Here is a 23,016-nt window from a genome sequence, read left to right on the forward strand (position 1 = left end):
ACAAGGATTTCTACGGCACTGACTTCTTAGAACTGCTGAGTCAAGGATATACGTGTTTTAAATGTTGCTGGCTACCGCCAAGAGCCCCCCTTTCTTCTTCACAGGCTGCCACAAGGATGAAATAAGATAATGCCCCTAAAGAGGCTTGTAGAAGTGACATACAATGTATTATGCATCCCCAGTTCAGGACTAAGGCATTACTGGGGCAGTTAATCCACTTTTCCAAGTCTCCTTATAGTGTTTAATTTAACAGAAAGTGACTTGTATTCCTTTTTTTAAAAGAATCTTCTTTGCAGCAGTTCTCAGAGGGTTATTTTAAGCAATAGCAAGATCAAGCAGTGAACGTAATCAATTATTTTGCAGATGAGAAGAAATGTGTTCTGTGTCCAACATTCTCAATGTGACAAATGAGTCCGCTTATCAGTCATTATTTTAAAGATTACAGATGAAATGTAGAGGAATTTTTTCACTCCAGGATTTTCATTACATGTTCTATTGATTCTTAGAACAGAAGTATAGGATAAAGTTTCTCTGTAAGTGATAAGCTTTGATAACCCTAACTTAACATATTTCCCTGACTCTCAGAACACTTGCAGTAAGAAAATGACCTTCGGCAGTGTTAAATTTAAGTCCCGTCAATAGTTCTCAAGGAGAGGAGACACTCACACACAAAAGACAGTTGAGCATCAGCAGATCAAGGAAATGCAGAGAGCTCGCGGTCTGAATTTGATACCATAAAGCTCTCAGCGGGCAAAGATGGCTCTTCTGAGCTAGTACACGCAGAGCATCCTAACTCAAAACACCTGCTGGGACACAAAGTTGCCTCGGTTTCGACAGTCTGGATGAACTTGGTAAGATTCTTGCAGACTTCGTCCTCAGAGTTGTCTGATTGTGAATGAACGCTGAGGGTTGGAAGGACACGCAGAAAAGTAAAGGAAGCTGCAATTTGTGAGGATGGAGGGACAGAGCTTGTTTTAGTTTCCATCAGTCTTACGACATTCCGGCTACAGTTCACTCAAATTTCACTATTATTTCCGTAATTATTGCCATTGGATCCTCTTGAAAATTCACCCAATTGATATGAATGGGCAGACATCTACAAGCCTGCAGTTCAATGCGGAGCTCGGACCGGCGGCATCCGCGTCCCCTGAGCACCTGTCAGAAACGCGGAATCTCGGGCCTGCCTCCCACCGCGGGACATTGTTCTCCTCACCCCTGCCCCTGGAGAGTCACTGCCGGAAGTCTTGCAGACTGCGGCTTCCTGAACGGTGTGCACTGGAATCTGCAGGGGTGTTAAATTTAAGTCCCGTCAATAGTTCTCAAGGAGAGGAGACACTCACACACAAAAGACAGTTGAGCATCAGCAGATCAAGGAAATGCAGAGAGCTCGCGGTCTGAATTTGATACCATAAAGCTCTCAACACCCCTGCAGATTCCAGTGCACACCGTTCAGGAAGCCGCAGTCTGCAAGACTTCCGGCAGTGACTCTCCAGGGGCAGGGGTGAGGAGAACAATGTTGTCCCTTAAGGCACATCTGACTATCTGGAGACAGTTTTTGGGAGGTGGATAGATTGCTGCCAAACAATGTACAACACACAGGACAGTCTCCCATAACAAAGAATTATCCAGCCCCAAAGTCAGGGGTTGAGAGATCCTGACTTAGAGAAAGTTTTGCCCAATTCCATATAGACACTGTTGATCATAAAATAAAAAGAAATAAAATAGTATCAAAAGTTCATGCTGTGGGGTTCCAGTTTGAGACAGTGATGTACGGGTGTCTGGGTAGCTCAAGATAATGATGGAGGAAGACCCGGAACTCACCTCCTCCCGCACACACACTGAGTCTACAACTACATATGGGACAATTTCCTCCTAAAGAAACCTAAAGGCTGGCTGAGGTATGACTACACATCAGACAAATGAGAAGAACACCACAGCACATCAGAGCAGGCGGGACGGGCCAGGAACCCCAGCCCCACAGAGCGACCCAGAACCGGGAGAAAACTCAAAACCCAGGGCTGCCCCCAAAGAGCAAAGGTTCAAACCCCACATCAAGCACCTTAACATTTAGAACCTGCAGCTGAGAAATGAGCCCCTAAAACATCTAACTTTGAAAACCAAGAGGGCTCCCGTCCTGAGACCCAAGAGATTGTAACAATCTGGAAGATGACTCTTAACAGGGCTTACACACGCAGACTTACCTAGCCCAGCTCAGAGGTAGTCCATCACCCAGACTTAAAGTGAGGAAGCCTTGCCAGCTGAAAGCGTTGGCCTGAGGGGTAGGCATTTGACGTAACACACCCTGGGCATCTACGGGAACTCTCTCCAGGGAGGGAGACTGCTGGGTGCCATCTTCAAGCTCTCCTGGTGTTGTGATCCAGAGCACCGGTACTCCCACTTGAACATACATCTGGTCTCCTGACTTTTGTGGCTGCCACCCAGGGGATGCTTCTAGATTGCCCGGCTCTAAAGCCAGTGGAGCTTGCGTTCCTGGTTCCATGGGACAGTAACAATTGGTGCCACCCAAAAAGGGGCTCACACCCGTCTGCCACCCTGACTTTTGCAGCTGCTGACAAGGGACATCTCTTCATCACCTAGCACTGGCAGCCAGGGGGGCTTGTGCTGGTGGGTTCCACAGGACTCTATCCCCCAGAGAAAGAGTTCTCACCCCCACCCCCAGGGCACAGCAAGAGGCACCTGACCCAGGAGCTCAGTCTTTCTGGGGAGGCCTACTAGCCAATCATCATGGCTCTGGCCTCAAGGGCAGATTTCTGATTAAACTCTCATCTAGGGACTGACTGTGAACTTTTCCAGAGACCTAGAGGGGAGGCACTATCTTTGCTCTCTCCCTCTGTCACACTCCAGAGGACCAGGGTCTCCTGAAAGGAGGCTTTACACATGACTAGTGCCCTGGTTTTTACATCTGGTGTCCCAGTTTTTGCAGCTGTGCCCAGAGGATGCCCCTTGATGATAGGGCTCTGGGGGTGGCTGGGGGAGTGGTGGAGGGTGTTGCATTCCTGGGTCCCATGGGACTGTGGCAATTGAAGAGACAGTTCTTGTCAGGCTGCCACCCCCAGGGCACTGCCCAGACAGCAGACTGAGACAGACAGACACACACACACACACACCCCTGGCCTAGTCTTTCTGTGAAGGCAGCCTCTCTGCTTCTCCTGGAGCTTTGCCCTAAAGGGCAGGCTTCAGGTTTGGCATACACGTAGGGGACCATGGATGCTCTCAACGAACACAGGCTGCGGACACCATCTTGGTGCTCTCCCTCTGCCTTGCTCCAACTGTCCAGTATCTCCCAGGAAAGGGCTTATACACTGGTCTGGAGCCCCGGTTTTTGCAACTGACACCCAGGGGATACAGCCAGATCACCTGGCCAGCAGGGCATTCTCTTGTGGTCCCACAGGACTGTATATATTAGCGTGCTTTTATTAAGATTTATTTATTTATTTTAGAGAGAGAACGGGAGCGGAGGAGGGGCAGAGGGAGAGGGAGAGAGAATCTCAAGCAGACTTCCTGCCAAGCGTGGAGCCCGATGCAGGGCCCAATCTCACAACCCCAAGATCATGACCTGAGTTGAAACCAAGAGTCAGATGCTCAACCGGCTGAGCCACCCAGGTGCCCCTAGGTTAGCATGCTTTTAAAAGCTGCCACCTGGGGGCACATGGCTGGCTCAGTCAGTAGAGCATGGGACTCTTGATCTTGGGATCGTGAGTTCCAGCCCCATGCTGAGCATAGAGCCTACTTTGAATGAATGAATGAATGAATGAATAATAAAAGCAGCTACCTGAGGGTCTGGCTACAAACACCCTGAATCCAGGTACTAAGATCCTATCTTAGGTATTCTGACAGGTCTTGGCATATCCTCACCTACCAGAAGCTATTAAAAATATAACAGGCTGCTTGGACGTGCACAGAGGTTTGAGAGACAATAAAGAACTGGGGCAGGCAAATATACAAATGTAGGGATCCGAAGGGGTACGTGCACCCTGATGTTTATAGCAGCAATGTCCACAATAGCCAAACTGTGGAAAGAGCCAAGATGTCCATCGACAGATGAATGGATAAAGAAGATGTGGTATATATATACAATGGAATATTATGCAGCCATCAAAAGGAATGACATCTTGCTATTTGCAACGGCGTGGATGGAACTTGAGGGTGTTATGCTGAGTGAAATAAGTCAAACAGAGAAAGACATGTATCATATGACCTCACTGATATGAGGAATTCTTAATCTCAGGAAACAAACTGAGGGTTGCTGGAACGGTGGGGGCGGGAGGGATGGGGTGACTGGGTGATAGACATTGGGGAGGGTATGTGCTATGGTGAGCGCTTCGAATTGTGTAAGACTGTTGAATCTCAGATCTGTACCTCTGAAACAAATAATGCATTATATGTTAAAAAAAAGAAGAAGAAGAAGAAGAAGAAGAGGAAGAAGAAGAAGAAGAAGGAGAAGAAGGAGAAGAAGAAGAAGATAGCAGGAGGGGAAGAATGAAGGGGGGGAAATCAGAGGGGGAGACGAACCATGAGAGATGATGGACTCTGAAAAACAAACTGAGGGTTCTAGAGGGGAGGGGGGTGGGAGGATGGGTTAGCCTGGTGATGGGTATTAAAGAGGGCATGTTCTGCATGGAGCACTGGGTGTTATACGCAAACAATGAATCATGGAACACTACATCAAAAACTAATGATGTAATGTATGGTGATTAACACAATAAAAAAAAAAGGGGGGGGGGGAAAGAACTGGGGCAGGGTTGAATGACAAGTTTTGCCTTCTACACAGGCCACTCCTTAAAGGCCAGGAGAGATGTTTGTTTCAACTACAGAAACCAACACAGATTCAAGCTAAATGAAGAAAGAGGGGAATATGTTTCAAAGGAAAGAACAAGATAAAAACCTCAGGAAAAAACCTTTATAAAATGAAGATAAGTAATTTACCTGAAAAAGAATTCAAAGTAATGGTCATAAATATGCTCACCAGACTGGAGAGAAGAATGAATGAACACAGCAAGAACTTCCACAAAGATTTAGAAAATACATGAAGGTACCAAACAGAAGTCACAGAGTGAAGAATACAGTAACTCGACTGAAAGAGACAGGAGTTCAACAGCTGACGAGATGAAGGAGAAGAGCAGATCCATCAACTTGAAGACAAGGCAATGGAACTGACCCAAACAGAGCAGCAAAAAGAAAAAAGAATTTTTAAAAAGTGAAGATAAGTTAAGAGACCTATGGGACAACATCAAATGGACTAACACATCACAGGGGTCCCAGAAAGAGCGGAGAAAGAGAGAGAGGTGGAAATCTATTTAAAACATAATGGCAGAGGGGTACCTGGGTGGTGCAGTCAGTTAAACCTCTGGCTCTTGGTTTTGGATCAGGTCATGATCTCTGGGCTGTGGGATTGAGCCCTGCCTTGGGCTCTGTGCTCAGCATGGAGTCTGCTTAAGACTCTCTGTCCTTCCACCCCTCTCTAAAATAAGTAAATAAATCTTTAAAAATAAACAAATAGGGGTGCCTGGGTGGCTCAGTCAGTTAAGCTCAGGTCATGGTCTCGGGATCCTGGGATCTCGCTCTCAAATAAATAAATAATAAAATCCTTAAACAAACAAACCAACAAACAAATGTGGTGGAAAATGTCCCTAACCTGGGGAAGGAAACAGACATCCTGATTCAGAAAGCCCAGAGAGTCCCAAACAGGACCCAAAGAGATCCACACCAAGATACATTATAATTAAAATGTCAGTAGTTAAAAATAAGGAGAAAATATTAAAAGCAGCAAGAGAAAACAACTTATATACAAGTGAACCCCCATAAGGCTATCAGCAGATTTTTCAGCAGAAACTTTGGCAGGCCAAAGAGAGTGGCATGATATATTCAAAGTGCAGAAAGGGAACATTTTCCAACCACGAATACTCCATCCAGGAGAGTTATCATTCAAAACTGAAGGAGAGAAAAATGGTTTTTCTGACAAGCAAAAGCTAAAAGAGTTCATGACCACAATACTGGCCTTATAAGAAATGTTAAAGGGACTTCTTTAAGCTGAAAAGAAAGAGCACTAATTAATAACAGAAAATATATGAAAGAATAAATCTCATTGGAAAGGTAAATATATAGTAAAAGTAGTCAATCACTTACAAAGTTAGTATGAAAGCTAAAAGACAAAAGTAGTAAAAATAACTGTTTACAATAATTAGTTAAGAGATACTGAAGATTAAAAAAATGCAAAATATGACATCAAAAGCATAAAATGGGTCAAAGAGTAAAAATGTTGAGTTTTTGAATGGGATCAAACTTAAGTTATCAATTTAAAATAGATTGTTAAAGACATAAGTTGTTACATGTAAGCCTCATGGTAGTCACAAAGCAAAAACAGATTATAAATACAAAAAAGATAAAGAGAAAGGAATATAAATATACTACTAAAGAAAATCATCAAACCACAAAGGAAGAGAACAAGAAAAGACAGGAACTACAAAAACAATCAGTAAGCAATTAACAAAATGGCAATTAGTACATACCTATCAATAACTACTTTAAATGCAAATGGATTAAATTCTCTAATCAAAAGACAGAGTGGCTGCATGGATTTAAAAACAAAAGACCCATCTATGTGCTGTCTGCAAGAGACTCACTTTAGATGTAAGGACACACAGACTGAGAGTGAGGGATGGAAAAGATGCCATGAAAACAGAAACCAAAAACACTTGCAGCAGTTATACTTCTATCAGCCTTTAAACAAAGACTAATAAAAGACAAATACGGGGGTGCTTGGCTGGCTCAGGCGGGGGGGCCTGTGACTCTTGATCTTGGGGTTGGGAGTTCGAGCCCCATGTTGGGCATAGAGTGTACTTTAAATAAATAAGTAAACAAAAATTTTTAAAAAGACAAATACGTTGTTAGATAATGATAAAGAGGACAATCCCCCAAAAAAGGATGTAATATTTGTTAATATTTATTCACCCAACTTGGGAGGACCTAAATATATAAAGCAAATATTAACAGATCTAAAAGGAGAAATAGATAACAATACAATGATAGTAAGGGATTTGAATACCTCACTTACATAAATGGATAGATCATCTAGACAGAAAATCAACAGGGAAATGTCAGCATTAAAGGACACATTAGACCAGACGGACCTAGATATGTACAGAACATTCTGCCCAAAGCAATTGAATACATATTCTTCCAGGATAGATCATATGGTAGGCCACAAATCAAGTCTTAATAAATTTAAGAGGATTAAAATCATGTCAAGAATCTTTTCTGACCACAACAGCGTGAAACTAGAAATTAATTACATGAGTAAAACTGGAAAATTCACAAATATGTGGAGATTAAACAGCATGCTATCAAACAGCTAATGGGTTGAAGAAGCAATCAAAAGAGAAATCAAAAAATGCTGAGACAAATGAAAATGGAAATATAAATACCAAAATTTGTGGGATGCAGCAAAAACAGTTTTAAGAGGGAAGTTCATAGCTATAAATGTCTACCTCAAGAAACAAGAAAAGTCTCAAACAACATTAACTTTATACTTCAAGGAGCCAGAAAAAGATGAACAAAGCCTAAAGTTAGAAGGAAGGAAATAATGAAGATCAGAGAAAAAATAAATGAAAAGAGACTAAAAAATAAAATAAAGATCAATGAAACTAAGACTGATTCCCTGAAAGATAAGCAAAACTGACAAACGTTTAGCCAGACTTATCAAGAAGAAAAGAGGACCCAAATAAATAAAATCAGAACGGAAACAGGAAATGTTACAAATGATACCACAGAAATACAAAGGCTCATAAAAGACTACTGCAAACAGTTATATGCCAACAAACTGGGCAACCCGAATAGATAAATTCCTAGGAACATACAACCTATGGAGACTGAATCATGGTGAAACAGAAAATCTGAACAGACTGATAACTAGTAAGAAGATTGAATCAGTAATTTAAAACTTCCCAGAAAAGAAAAATCCAGGCCCAGATGGCTTCACTGGTGAATCCTACCAAACATTCAAAGAATTGTTATCAATCCTTCTCAAACTTTCAAATTCTTCCAAAAAATAGAAGAGAAAGAAACACTTTCGAACTCATTCTATGAGGCCAACATTAGCCTGAAACCAAAAACCAGACAAGGATGCTACAGAAAAGAGAATTATGGGCCAATATCCCTGATAAACACAGATGCAATAATCCTCAACTATAGATTAGCAAACCAAATCACCAACACACTAAAAGGATCACTTGACGTGATCTAGTGGGATTTATTCCAGGCATGCAAGCATAGTTTAAAATCCAACAAACCATGGCAGAGCTCCCAGGTATCGGAGCGGAGAAGCCAGCTGCAAAGACGGAGCCGAGGAGCGGGCTCTCAGCTCGGGGTTCCCATAAACCGTGATCTGCCGCACAGTCGGGCCACTGCTCTTGGAACAGGGGCCCAACAAGCGGCAGATCCGGGGGTACTCCCCCAGGAGGAGTGGCGCAGGAGCGCACCCCAGGAATCTGCTGGGTTTGGAGACTCCAAACGGGGTTGTGGGCCGGAGATAGAAACGCTCGGTCACAGGGGGTGAGCACAAAGTGCGGCCAGAGACCGGGGAGACGGGAGTGATTGACTGCTTTTCTCTGGGGGCGCACTGAGGAGCGGGGCCCCCGAGTTCTCAGCTCCTCCGGGCCAGAGATTGGGAGGCCACCATTTTCGCTCTCATCCTCCGAAGCTGTACAGAAAGCTTGCAGGGAACAAAAGCTCCTGAGAGCAAACCCGAGCAGATTACTTAGCCGGGACCGGCAAGGGCGGGGCAATTCCGCCTCCGGCAAAGACATTTGGGAACCACAGCAACATGCCCCTCCCCCAGAAGATCAGCGAGAACCGCCAGCCAAGACCAAGTTTACCGATCAATGAGAACGGCAGAACTCCAGCTCTAGGGGAATACTGCATATAGAATCCATGGCTTTTTTCCCATGATTCTTTAGTCTTTCAAAGTTAATTTTTTTAAATTTTCTTTTAATTTTTCTTTTTCTATTTTTAAAAAATTTTTCTTCTTTCCTTTTTTAACCAACATCTTATCTTACTAATTCCTTTTTTAAAATCTTTTTTAATTTTCGTTTTTACAGTCATATTCTAGCCCTTCATTGTATTAACCTTATTTTTGGTATATATATGTTTTTCTTTCTTTAAAATTTTGGCATACAGTTTCTTCTAACAGACCAAAACATACCCTAAATCTAGTGTATGGCTTTGTTCTAGTCTCCTGCCTGATCGCATTCTCTCCCTTTTTTTCTTTAAATTTTTTTCTTTCTTTTTTGAACCAACTTCTTATCAATTCCTTTTTTAAATTCTTTTTTAATTTTCATCTTTACAATCATATTCTATACCTTCATCGTATTTGCCCTCATTTTTGTATATATATAAGTTTTTCTTTCTTGAAAGTTTTGGGATGCAGTTTCTAGTGTGTGGCTCTGTTCTATTCACCAGCCTGATCGTATTCTTCTTCTTTTTTTTTTTTTTTCCCTTTCTTTCCCCCCGCCCCCAGTTTCGGGTCTCTTCTGATTTGTTTAGTGTATATTTTTCTGGGGTTTTTCTTACCCTTTTAGCATTTTGTTCTCTCATTCATCTATTCTCCTCTGGACAAAATGACAAGATGGAAAAACTCACCTCAAAAAAAAGAACAAGAGGCAGTACTGACTGCCAGGGACCTAATCAATACAGACATTAGTAAGATGTTGGAACTAGAGTTCATAATGACGATTATAAAGATACTAGCTGGGCTTGAAAAAAAAGCATAGAAGATACTAGAGAACCCTTTCTGGAGAAATAAAAGAACTAAAATCTAACCAAGTCGAAATAAAAAAGGCTATTAATGAAGTGCAATAAAAAAATGGAGGCTCTAACTGCTAGGATAAATGAGGCAGAAGAGAGAATTAGTGATATAGAAGAGCAAATGATGGAGAATAAAGAAGGTGAGAAAAAGAGACAAACTACTGGATCACGAGGGGAGAATTCGAGAGATAAGTGATAACATAACACAAAACAATATTAGAATAATTGGGATCCCAGAAGAAGAAGAAAGAGAGAGGGGGGCAGAAGGTATATTGGAGCAAATTATAGCAGAAAACTTCCCTAATTTGGGGAAGGAAACAGGCATCAAAATGCAGGAGGGACAGAGCACGCCCCTCAAAATTAATAAAAATAGGTCAACACCCCGACATCTAATGGTCAAACTTACAAGTCTCAGACACAAAGAGAAAATCCTGAAAGCAGCTCAGGACAAGAGGTCTCTAACCTACAATGGTAGAAACATTAGATTGGAACAGACCTACCAACAGAGACCTGGCAGGCCAGAAAGGACTGGCATGATATATTCAGAACACTAAACGAGAAAAATATGCAGCCAAGAATACTGTATCCAGCTAGGTTGTCATTGAAACTAGAAGGAGAGATAAAAAGCTTCCAGGACAAACAAAAACTAAAAGAATTTACGAACACCAAACTAGCCCTACAAGAAATATTGGAAGAGGTCCTCTAAGCAAAGACAGAGCCTAAAAGTAACATAGACCAGAAAGGAACACAGACAATATACAGTAACACTCACCTTACAGGCAATACAATGGCACTAAATTCATATCTTTCAATAGTTACCCTGAATGTAAATGGGCTAAGTGCCCCAATCAAAAGACACAGGGTATCAGACTGGATAAAAAAAACAAGACCCATAGATAATGCTATCTGCAAAAGACTCATTTTAGACCCAAAGACACCTCCAGATTTAAAATGAGGGGGTGGAAAACCATTTACCATGCTAATGGACATCAAAAGAAAGCTGGGGTGGCAATGCTTATATCAGACAAATTAGGTTTTAAACCAAAGACTGTAATAAGAGATGAGGAAGAACACTCTATCTATCATACTTAAAGGACCTATCCAACAAGAAGATCTAACAATTGTAAATATCTATGCCCCTAACATGGGAGCAGCCAATTATATAAGCCAATTAATAACAAAATCAAAGAAACACATTGACAATAATACAATAATAGTGGGGGACTTTAACACCCCCCTCACTGAAATGGACAGATCATCTAAGCAAAAGATCAACAAGGAAATAAAGGATTTAAATGACACACTGGACCAGATGGACTTCACAGATATATTCAGAACATTCCATCCCAAAGCAACAGAATACACATTCTTCTCTAGTGCCCATGGAACGTTCTCCAGAACAGATCACATCCTAGGTCATAAATCAGGTCTCAACCAGTACCAGAAGACTGGGATCATTCCCTGCATATTTTCAGACCACAATGCTTTGAAACTAGAACTCAATCACAAGAGGAAAGTTGGAAAGAACTCAAATACATGGAGGCTAAAGAGCATCCTACTAAAGAATGAATGGGTCAACCAGGAAATTAAAGAAGAATTTTAAAAATTCATGGAAACAAATGAAAATGAAAACACAACTATTCAAAATCTTTGGCATGCAGCAGAGGTGGTCCTGAGAGGAAAGTATATAGCAATACAAGCCTTTCTCAAGAAACAAGAAAGGTCTCAAGTACACAACCTAACCCTACACCTAAAGGAGCTGGAGAAAGAACAGCAAATAAAGCCTAAACCCAGCAGGAGAAGAGAAATAATAAAGATCAGAGCAGAAATCAATGAAATAGAAACCAAAAGAACAGTAGAACAGATCAATGAAACTAGGAGCTGGTTCTCTGAAAGAATTAATAAGATTGATAAACCCCTGGCCAGACTTATCAAAAAGAAAAAGAGAAAGGACCCAAATAAAATCCACAAACCAGTCAATGTGATACACCACATTAACAAAATGAAGGATAAAAATCATACGCTCCTTCCCCTCTCCTTTTGCCTCTCCCCTGCCCCAGCTCGTGCTCTGTCTCTTTCTCAAATAAATAAAATCTTTAAAAAAATCTTATCATCATCTCAATAGATGCAGAAAAGCACTTGACAAACTTCAATATCCATTCATGATAAGGACTTACAACAAAGTGGACACTGAGGAATCTACCTCCAGATCATAAAGGCCATATATGAAAAGCCCACAGCTAACACCATACTCAACTTGTTCCTAACATTAGGAACAAGACAAGGATGGCCACTCTCAGCACTTTTATTCAACATAGTACTGGAAGTCTTAGCCAGAAAAATGAAGCAAGAATAAGAAATAAAGGGTATCCACATTGGTAGAGAAGAAGGAAAATTGTAACTACTTCCAGATGACATGATGTTATATATAGAAAATCCTAAAGACTCCACCAAAAAGCTGTTAGAATAAACAAATTTAGTAAAGCTGCAGGATACAAAATCAACACACAAAAAAATCTGCTTCATTTCTATATACTAATAGCAAACTATCAGAAAGAGCAATTAAAAAAAAAAAAGTCCCATTTACAATTGCATCAAAAGAAAAGAAATACCTAGGAATGTATTTTTTTTTTTTAAGACTTTATTTATTTATTTGAGAGAGAGAGAATGAGAGAGAGCACGAGCGGGGAGAGGGTCAGAGGGAGAAGCAGACCCCCCGCTGAGCAGGGAGCCCGATGCGGGACTCGATCCCGGGACTCCAGGATCATGACCTGAGCCGAAGGCAGTCGCCCAACCAACTGAGCCACCGAGGTGCCCATACCTAGGAATGTATTTAACCAAGGAGATGAAACACCCATATATTGAAAACTACAAGACATTAAAGAAATTGAAGACAACAGAAATAAATGAAAAGATATTCCATGCTCATGGATTGAAAGAATATTGTTAAAATGTCCATACTACCCCGAATAATCTGCAGATTCAACACAACCTCTATTAAAATTCCAATGGCATTTTTCAAAGAAATAGAACAAATAATCCTAAAATTTGTACAGAACCATAAAAACCCAGAATAGCCAACGCAACCTTGAGAAAGAACAAAGCTGGAGGCATCATGCTCCCTGGTTTGAAACTATATTACAAATCTGTAGTAATTAAACCAGTATGATATCAGCATGAAACCAGACACATGGATCAATGAAACAGAATAAAGAGCTCAGAAATAAAACCCATGCTTCTATGGTCAATTAACTTAGGACAAAGGAGCCAAGAATATACAAGGAGGAAAGGACAGTCTCTTCAATAAATGGTGTTGGGAGAACTGGACAGCCACATGCAAAAGAATGAAACCGGACCACTTTCTTACACCACGCACAAAAATTAACTCAAAATGGTTTGAAGACTTGAACGTAAAATCTGAAACTACGAAACTCCTGGAAGAAAACATTGGTGGTAAGCTCCTTGACACAGGTCTTGGCGATAATTTTCCGAATCTGACACCAAAAGCAAAAGCAACAAAAGCAAAAATAAGTAAGTTGGACTACATTATCCTAGAAAGCTTGCACACAGCAGAGGAAACCACACACGCACAGAGAAAAATCTGGATGGACTGACATCACATTGTTAGCAGCAACTTGCTGGCACTTACAGATAATGGTGTATGAGTGTGTACTTCCCAATTTCTTTTCTTTCTTTTTTTTTTTTTTTTTTTTTTTGCATTAAACCTGTAAACTCCTGCTAGGGAAAAAAATGTTCTTTTCAAAGGGGAAGAAAAAAAGGTAACAGTGTGGACGTGGCAATGGAGAGCTAGCCTGGCCATATTCCAGGCCCTGCCAATGGACAAGTAAGCAGCACTGGACAGGACGACAGAGGAACCCGTTTCCTTGAGCGAGAACCAGGCCTCTAAGGCCCAGAGGTGGAGGGAATGTTTTGTAGAGAATTGACAACACTTTCCTCAGTGAGTCTGTTATTCCTGGCATGTTTCTATTAAAGCCCCTAACACACTTTGGTGCAAATATTTGTTTGTGTGACTGTCAAAACATCAGATTACATGCTTCAAAAAAAAAGTTCATGCTATCCTTTTTGTCAGAATTCAAATATTCATATTTAATTGCTCTTTTTACTGGTTAAAGGCTTTATTTTATAATTCCACTTAAGAAGAAACAGCTTAAGTTTTCTGAATTAAATACAGTTAGGAGAAACAATATCATGCTTTCTCAAAATGGAAACAGACCATTTAAATTAAAATTTTAGTTAAAGAGCAGAAAAGGATCATTAAAATAATCTCTTCTATCCTACTGTCATTTTAAAACTATACCTATGCTGTTCTGGAGAGCAGACTTCTAAACAAACAAGTTATAAACTTTTTTCAACAACTAGTCCAATATTTACCAACTCACATTGTCAAGACATACTTATTTAATATTAACTTAAAATTACATCTGAAAAAAATAATTCCAATTCTTATGGGAGAAGAATAATACTATTAAAAGAAAAATGTTCTGTACCGAAATTACTGTGCTAAAAACTCATATCCTAATTATAAGAAATTACTTGCTAGATCTAATTTGTAGATTATAGGTTGAAAAAAAAAAACCCTATTCTGACAAATGACTGAAAACCTTTCAAAGTTCCATTGCTAGGCTACATTAGTAAGTCAGGTGCCTCAGGAAATACACAGACAGAACCCTACCTGCCAGGTGCTCACAATCTAGCTCAGAGAGCGTGTTTAATGTTTAATTTCAAATAATGTGAAAGGTTTGCCTGAGGACCTGAGGCACCTAGAGACTCTTTTGGATGTCATCACAAAAGGAGAGATGACAGCCACTATGTGTGTATTCCTGTTAGCTTCTGAAAATAACTAAAGGTGACAAGAAAAAAAATCTTTCATAACTCTCATTTTCCATGAAATAATTATTTTAGTTCCTTTTTTTTTTTAAGATTTTATTTATTTATTTGACAGAGAGAGAGAACACAAGTAGGCAGAGTGGCAGGCAGAGAGAGAGGGAGAAGCAGGCTCTCCTCTGAGCAGGGAGCCCGATGCGGGGCTCGATCCCAGGACCCTGGGATCATGACCTGAGCCGAAGGCAGACACCTAACCAACTGAGCCACCCAGATGCCCCTATTTTAGTTCCCTTTTAATGACAGAACTTATTACCATATATACTAAAAATAAAGTTTCAACCACTTAAAATGTCACACAGCGAAGAAATATAACTGACTAATCACTGCCCCAATCATGGTCAGGTCAGTTAAAAAGGCTGGTATTATCTTAATGTACTAATTATTCTTTTTTAAGTTCTTAATTTATTTTTCATAATCTCTACACCCCAACTGTGGGGTCGAACTCATGACCCCGAGATCAAGAATCACACGCTCTTCCAGCTGAGCCAGCCAGGTGCCCCACTATTCTTTAATACAGACAAAACTGCCTCTTGAACCACTTTTCAGATTCTGCAATTTTCCATCACCCATATAAGTATGGGTGCTGGCAGACTAGACTTTTTTTTCCCTGAGGACTGGCTCACAGAAAACCGTAAGAAATAGTGATTATTAAAATTCTAAGATAGGGGTGCCTGGGTGGCTCAATTGGTTAAGCGACTGCCTTCGGCTCAGGTCATGATCCTGGAGTCGCGGGAATGAATCCCACATCCGGCTCCCTGCTGAGTGGGGAGTCTGCTTCTCCCTCTGACCCTCCCCCATCTCGTGCTCCCTCTCTCTCTCATTCAAATAAATAAATAAATAAATCTTAAAAAAAATTCTAAGATAAATATTGGGGCGACTGGGTGGCTCAGTCAGTGAAGCAGAATCCTGGGATCAGGTCCCAAATCAGGCTCCCTGCTCAGCGGGCGGTCTGCTTCTCTCTCTCCCTCTGCCACTCCTCCTGCTCGGGCTCTCTCTCTCCAATAAATAAATAAGATCTTTTTTTAAAAAAGATCTTATTTATTTATTTGACAGAGATTGATAGCGAGAGCAGGAACACAAGCAGGGGAAGTGGGAGAGGGAGAAGCAGGCTTCCCGCCGAGCAGGGAGCCCGATGCGGGACTCAATCCCAGGACCCTGGGATCATGACCTGAGCCGAAGGCAGACGCTTAACGACTGAGCCACCCAGGAGCCCTAAATAAGATCTTTTTTTAAAAAATAAAATTCTAAGATAAATACAAAACCAACAAAATGTAAATATAAAAGCAATTATGGCTGAAGGGACCTAAACATCTACTACCACCCTCTCATTTTAAAGAGGGAGAAATAAAGCAAGGTCAAGCTATATGCCCAAGGAAACAGCAAGTTAGTGGCAGGTCTCCAAATAGTACTGTAAGCCACCCTACATTCAAAGGCAGTTATACACAAATGCCATCAACATTTAGGAGCAAGTGTGCAATTCCATCATCCATTTAATATCACTTTGTTCTTCAAATGATCACTTACTAAGAGCACACAGAATCTTGGGAATTTCAGAGCTGGAGTGGGGAGCCATTAATGACTCCTCACTTTCCAGATGAGTAAACTAATGTCCAGAGAGACATTACCACTCCGTTCATTCCTCTACAAACATTTACTGGACCCCTACAATAAGCCCGGTTTTAGAGATGCAAAGATACACAGGATAAGATCCCAGTTCTTACTCTTCACTACAGAGAACACACTGATGGTCACCAGAGGGTAGGTGGGGGTGGCGATGGGGGGAACAGGGGATGGGGATGAAGAGCACACTTACCGTGGTGAGCACGGAGTCATGTACAGAATTCCTAAATCACAATATTGTACACCTGAAACTAACAGAATATGGGAACTATACTGAAATTAAAATTGAAAAAAAAATTCCAGTTAAGGAGCTCACGTGGGACAAAGAGAAAGCATAACTGTAATAGGACATGGTGCTATTTTAAGGGAGGGCTTGGCTAGTAGACTGGGCCAGAAAGGAGGAATGAATCAGCCCTGATCGTCTGAATATGACACTGGACACCGAGCAGGAGCACGAAGCTACTGACACGATTTAAGGCTTGACCATAATGTTTTATAGTAAAACAGATGAAAAAAGTTCCACTTTCACCAAAAGGTGCAGGAAACTAGCGCTTTCTGGACTGTCAAGCACAGCACCTAGCATTTCACGCATATTAACTCTGAAGATGACTCAGACGTAATCGATATTATCCCCATTATTTCAAAGGGAGCCAACCAAAACAAACTTGTTCACGTGAGTATGATACGCCAGAGCCATAATCTGAACCCAGGCTTGTCTGGCTCCAAACGTCACATCCCTTTCTTTCTCTCAGCACAGGATGTTAAGTGTTTAAATCACCTCCACATTCTCTTCAGTCTCCGTAAGCAATACATCCTGCAATAAATAATTCTAGTCTTCAAGATTATTAATTCCTAGAATCAGAAATCATTGTTTAAAAAGCTGAAGGAAAGACAAGAAAAGATTCTTCCTATACCTGAATAGTGTCCTCCTCTCTTTAAGAAACTTACTCATAAAAACTGAAATATTGATGTGAATTTCGGCTTTCAGCTTTTCCCTTTTCTATGCTTAGATCACATCATAGGTACTCCATAAATGGTATTTTTCTTCAAGATATGGAGAGGACGAACTCTGAAATCTTCTAAACACTTGGAATTTGAAGAAGTACATTTCCTTGTTTCTATTCCTGTCCAGAACATCTTACCATCCCGAAGGCTGAAAAAAGCCCCGCTCTCAGGAGCCAGGGAAGCACTGAGGATGCAAACGAGTCTCCCAGCAGCCGGGGAAGTCAGGGGCCTGGCAATCTACAAACACCTGCCGGCGCAGATTTGCACACGCTGCCAGGACGAGGCGGGGGCGGCGGAGGAAGACAGGGGCCAGGGGCCAGGGGCAGAAGGTCAGGTCTGGATCCCTCGTATTAACCCTAAAGAAGCCCCACGCTTGCCTGTGAATAAAGGAACAACGTGGGAAGCCCAGCCGAAGGCACGAAAGGAGAGCCCTGCTAGGTAACAACGGCCTCTGTTACCGAGAAAGTTGTATCGGCGAGTACGCTGTGTCACCCAGCAGGGATGCAGGTCATGGGACAAACCCCAAGTGGCCTCTCGGAATGTGAACGAACACATCTGGGCATTCAAACTGACACCTCGCTCAAGCCCCCAGGAGACAAAATAAGTAATAACTAACCTCTGCACCAAGGTTTTCCGCGCAAGCCGTAGCTGGGGCACCGGCGCGAAGCTGCCCCGCGACCCCGGCTGCCCGGTGCCTCCAGGATCCCGGACCCCTGCCGCCCCGCAATCCCCGTCCCGCGCCGTGAGCCCCGGCCCCCCGCCGCCCCGTGCCCCTTGCCTTCCCGCGATCCCTGCCCCGCTCCCCGCGCCCCCTTACCGGTCTGCGCCCCAGCTCCCGGCCTCCCTGCGCCCCCCGGACCCATGCCTCCCCGTGTCTCCTGACCGGTCTGCCCACCCCCCGGCAGCCTCGCGATCCCCGCTCCGCGCCCCCTGACCCTTCTGCGCCCCCCGGTCCCCCCGTAATCCCCGGACCCCCGCCGCCCCGCGATCCCCGCCCGGAGTCCTGCGCCCCCCGGACTCCGGCCGCCCCGTGCCCCCCGCCCCGCGCGTCCTGCGACCCCGGACTCCGGCCGCCCCGCGATCCCCGCCCCGCGTCCTGCGTCTCCCGGACTCCAGCCGCCCAGTGCCCCCCGCCCCGCGTCCTGCGACCCCGGACTCCGGCCGCCCCGTGCCCCCCGCCCCTCGTCCTGCGACCCCGGACTCCGGCCGCCCCGTGCCCCCCGCCCCGCGTCCTGCGACCCCGGACTCCGGCTGCCCCGCGATCCCCGCCCCGCGCCCCCTGACCCTTCTGCGCCCCCCGGACTCCGGCCGCCCCGCGACCCCCGCCCCGCGTCCTGCGACCCCGGACTCCGGCCGCCCCACGATCCCCGCCCCGCGCCCCCTGACCCTTCTGCGCCCCCCGGACTCCGGCCGCCCCGCGACCCCCGCCCCGCGTCCTGCGTCTCCCGGACTCAGGCCGCCCCGCGACCCCTGCCCGGTGCTCTGAGGGCGAACGCAGGGGCTGCCCTCCGGCCGCCCAGCCTCACCTCCAGGCGCGCCGCCCCCCGCGCCGGCCGGGCCCCAGCGCCCCGCGACCAGCTGAAAGAGGAGGAGGAGGCGGAGCGGCCGGGACCCCCACGCAGACATCGCCCGGCCCCGCGCGGGAACGCAGGCGGCCGCCTCACGACGGCCGCGCGGGAAGGGAACTCGGGCTCCAGAGGGATGAAACCGGGAGGTGGGTCGGAGCCAGGGGGGACGGCGCTGCTGCCGAGTGGCTGCTCAGCTCGTGCTGCTCAGTCCGGGGCCAGCGCGGCCACCTCCGCCTGCAGGATTCCCGCGGACTCGTGGCGTCTGAGGAGGCTCGCGCGCCTGGCCCCGCCCCCGCCCTTGGCCCCGCCCGCCTGCCCGTTGCCCCGCCTCCGTTTTCCCCGGCCTGCCTTTGGCCCCGCCTTTGCCCCCCCCCGCTTAGAAGCTAGCTTAGAGCCAGAGCTCCGCCTTTTCCGCGCATGGCCCCGCCCCCGGATGGCCCCGCCCCCGAGCTGGCCGGGCCCGGGCCCCAGCTCCCGCGGCTGCAGCCGGGCGCTCAATCCCGGGAAGCGGGAGGCCCGGGCTGACGCCCCTGGCCAGTCCCTCTGGCCTCCGGCGACCTGCGCAGGCCCCCAGCTACCTGTGATCGCCATTGCTAATTAACGTCTGCACTGTGTGCGGCACTGGGGGAAGCAGACGGACAGACTGCGCCCAGCGGACAGGAGGAAGTTATTTCGCGTCCTCACCAGAACTGCCCGCGGAACTGGGGCGCGGAGCTGAAGCGCCCTAGTCCCTGAACCAGGCGCGGGGGCCCGGGGGCCCAGTCCGGACCCTCCTTCAGGCGCCCGTGGAAATGACGCGCAGCTGTCTCAGCACAGGCCGTGCACCCCCCGCCCCGTGTGTCCAGCCGTGAGCGTCCGTAAGCAGTGCCACCACCCCCGGGCTGTCCAGCAGTAAGCGTTTGTAAGCAGTGTCCCCCCGCCCCATGTGCCCAGCAGTAAGCATCTGTAAGCAGTGGTCCCCCCCACCGTGTGTCCATCCTTGAGCGACTGTAAGCAGTGCCCTCCATACCCCCCGTGTGCCCAGCCGTGAGCATCTGTAACCAATGCCCCCCCGTGTGCCCAGCCATGAGCATCTGTAACCAATGTCCGCCCCCCCCCACGTGCACAACCGTGAGCATCTGTAACCAATGTTCCCCCTCGCCCTGTGCCCAGCCCTGAGCGTCCATAAGCAGTGCCCCCCCCCCGCTGTCCAGCAGTAAGCGTTTGTAAGCAGTGGTCCCCCCCCACCGTGTGTCCATCCTTGAGCGACTGTAAGCAGTGCCCTCCATACCCCCTGTGTGCCCAGCTGTGAGCATCTGTAAGCAATGTGCCCCCCCGTGTGCCCAGCCGTGAGCATCTGTAAGCAATGTGCCCCCTTCCGTGTGCCCAGCCATGAGCATCTATAAGCAGTGCCCCCCACCACGTGTGCCCAGCCCTGAGCATCTGTGAGAAACACAGAAACACAGCCACTCCCCTCCCCCCCCACCCCAGTTTTGGGAGCAGACTGCTAGAGTGCCATCTCCAATCCCTCCTGACCCTACCGTTCATCCTCTCTGTTCATAATTGATTAGAAAGCTTCATCTGGCTGAAGAGATTCAGGCGAATTAACTTTAAACTTAAGTGGCAGAGCGTTTCACTGATTCTTCACAGAAAGCCTTATGGAGTTGACGCCTCTAAGGCTCCTTTGAGCAGGAATTTCACACCAAGCTCCAGACTCAGTAAGTCTTAAGAAACCTGGTTGTAAAGAATATAAATGGTAAAATTTAGGTAAGACTTTTCCCCTAGGTCTAAGTACAACGGGGAACATGGAGACAAAATCCAATGATGCTGCTCTGCTTGAGCTGAACTTAGCGGGGCCACAGAAAGGGTCAGGTGAGTCATCAATGACCCTTCTGCACTGGCCGGAAAGTGCTTGTGGGCCCTTCGCTGCAGACTTCGTTTGCTCTGCACGGTATATGGGGCATTTGGACACTTAACGCAACTCACCCACACAGTATCTGAGGAAGTCAAGCGCTACTCCACTTTTACAGCTAGGGGACTTGAAACAGCGGCTGAATAACGGCTGGAGGGCACAGGACCTTCGGTGGGAAAACCAGGATTCAGCGGTTGTTAGCTCTGCCTGCAAGCATAATTGCAACTCCTGGACCTTACCAGGGTGTCCTGTCAATAACCACAAGAACAATGGTGATTTACAGTCTGCGGAAAAGGCGACTCGTTGCTGTGACTGTTTGTAAGTGAAAGGCGAAGTGAGAAATTTGCTGGGCACATTAAAATCCAAGCAAATCATTATGGAACATAAAGTGAGCATCTTGGATGGATTGTTCTGGAAGGATACGCCCGTTACCCTCCGTTGCCGGATGCGGTAGCTGCACCTGACTCTAATAACAGGCATTGTCACGGTGCTAGGAGACACGGCTGACACAGGGCATGAACACTGCACCCTCACCGACCAAGTCCCCTAACGCAGCATCAGACTTCCAACGTTCTGAGCTTTGACCCAAGCGGCTGCCCTACAGGCTGCATCATGCACCTGCATCCCGGACACATCGCCCTCTGATCTGTGTGGGGTTCTCATCCCACGTCCCTGCCTTTGGTCATCCTCCTCCTCCCCTTCTGTGAATATCCACATCCACCCTTTCTTGAAGACCCGCCCCCTCAAATGCTGCTCACACCACGAAGCGCAGCCTGGCCCCCCCCCCCCGCCCCCAGCCTTAGCCACCTCCCTTTCTCAAGACCCAGAACACTTGTCTCTTGCACTTCCTACTTTCCATCTTTTTCTCTCTAAATCTTATGTCCCCTACTAGATAATGAGCTCCTAGGCCTAGAATCTAGGTCGATTCATCTTTACAATACCCACCAGCCAGTCAGCGCCTTGCCGTGGAAAGTGGCATTTAATAATTGCCATATTAACCTTGCTGACGAGTGGGGGGCTGCCATGATCTATGCGCTCTTTAAATACACGAGCCCATTCGATCTCAAGCCCACTCGCTCTCGACAGGGGCAGGGTTTGTGTTCCCCTCGAGCTGCCCGTCCTCCGCTCTCTTCTGCCCAGACTGACGCTGGGAATCCCACCTGCTCAGACTCCACACTCTGATTGTATGCAGTGAGGTGTCTCCCACATACTGGCAATGAGCAGATGCACACGCGGGTGCTGATCTCACCTCGGAGCCCCAGTGTGTCCCCCTGGGTAAGTGACGACATCGTCACTTGGACCTGGCGCTTCGTAAGTCCCAAACCATCGTGTCCTCTGCTCTTCCTATCTCGGTCAGTGGCACCACCATCCAACGACGTCCTCAAGCTAAACACCACACGCCCGGTTCCCCACCCTCGCTCGCCACATCCAACGCCCCTCCCAGGGCAGTCACCTTGACGACACCTTGAACCTGTACCTACCCCTCCCTCCTACTGCTGTAGGCACGGCCATGCTCATCTCCAACGTAGGCTGCTGCCCTGCACGCCCCAGCACATTCTGCAGAAGGCAGCCTGAGTGTGCGAACACAGGAACCAAAGCCCAAGTCCGTGCCAGGGTCCTCAGAGTAGCCCTGCTGCCCTCACGGGCACCACGCCACCCCTCCCCCGTGACCTGCCTTCCGGCTGTCCCAGCTGCAGTCCTGTCCACGGGCCTTCCCAAAACTGCTCCCCTGCCTGCCCTTTCTCTCCCTACCCCACCTTCCCTGCTCTGCCTGATTCCCGTCACCTCCTCAGACACAAACCGGCCATATACGTTGGGTCCTCCTCTCCCTCTGCCCGTGACGCTCTGCACTGTCCCCTCCTCTTAGCACATGTCGCGGTTTGTTATTACACACCCTTCCGTATGTGATTCCTCCCGTGGAACACTCGCTCCCGAAGGGCAGAAGCTGTGTCTGCGTTATTCACGGGGGTGCGCCCAGCGTATGGGGCACCAGTCGATGCTCAGAATGTTTACTGCATGAATAAATGAATGTTGGGTAGTTTGCCCCAGATCTCAGAGCCAGTGAGCTGAAAATGGTGAGCAGGGACTCAAACCCAGGCGGCCTGGCTTCAGAGACAACCATTCGGAGCAAAAGCTCTCTTTGGGCCCCACCCTTAATCTTTTTTAATTTAAATTCAATTAATTAACGTATAGTGTATTATTGGT

The 23,016-nt window shown here is 46.2% G+C and overlaps 1 protein-coding gene across 6 annotated transcripts in view; it reads right to left on the reverse strand.

Moving 5' to 3' along the window:
- The window catches only part of CHRNA5 (cholinergic receptor nicotinic alpha 5 subunit), a 54,329-nt gene extending 35,147 nt beyond the window's left edge, over positions 1 to 19,182 (reverse strand). For 4 of the 6 annotated variants that reach the window (XM_078078777.1, XM_078078776.1, XM_078078778.1 and 1 more), the window contains exon 1: positions 18,879 to 19,182. In XM_078078777.1, the coding sequence (XP_077934903.1) occupies positions 18,879 to 18,978 (100 nt within the window). In that variant the 5' untranslated portion in view covers positions 18,979 to 19,182. Of the gene's footprint in view, positions 1 to 8,309; positions 8,641 to 18,878 lie in introns of those variants that run through there. The other 2 variants (XM_078078782.1, XM_078078780.1) reach the window with 2 other exon arrangements.
- Between the last annotated feature and the right edge of the window lie 3,834 nt (positions 19,183 to 23,016).

The sequence above is a fragment of the Halichoerus grypus genome, chromosome 8 (genome assembly GCF_964656455.1).
Source record: "Halichoerus grypus chromosome 8, mHalGry1.hap1.1, whole genome shotgun sequence".
Classification (NCBI taxonomy): domain Eukaryota; kingdom Metazoa; phylum Chordata; class Mammalia; order Carnivora; family Phocidae; genus Halichoerus; species Halichoerus grypus.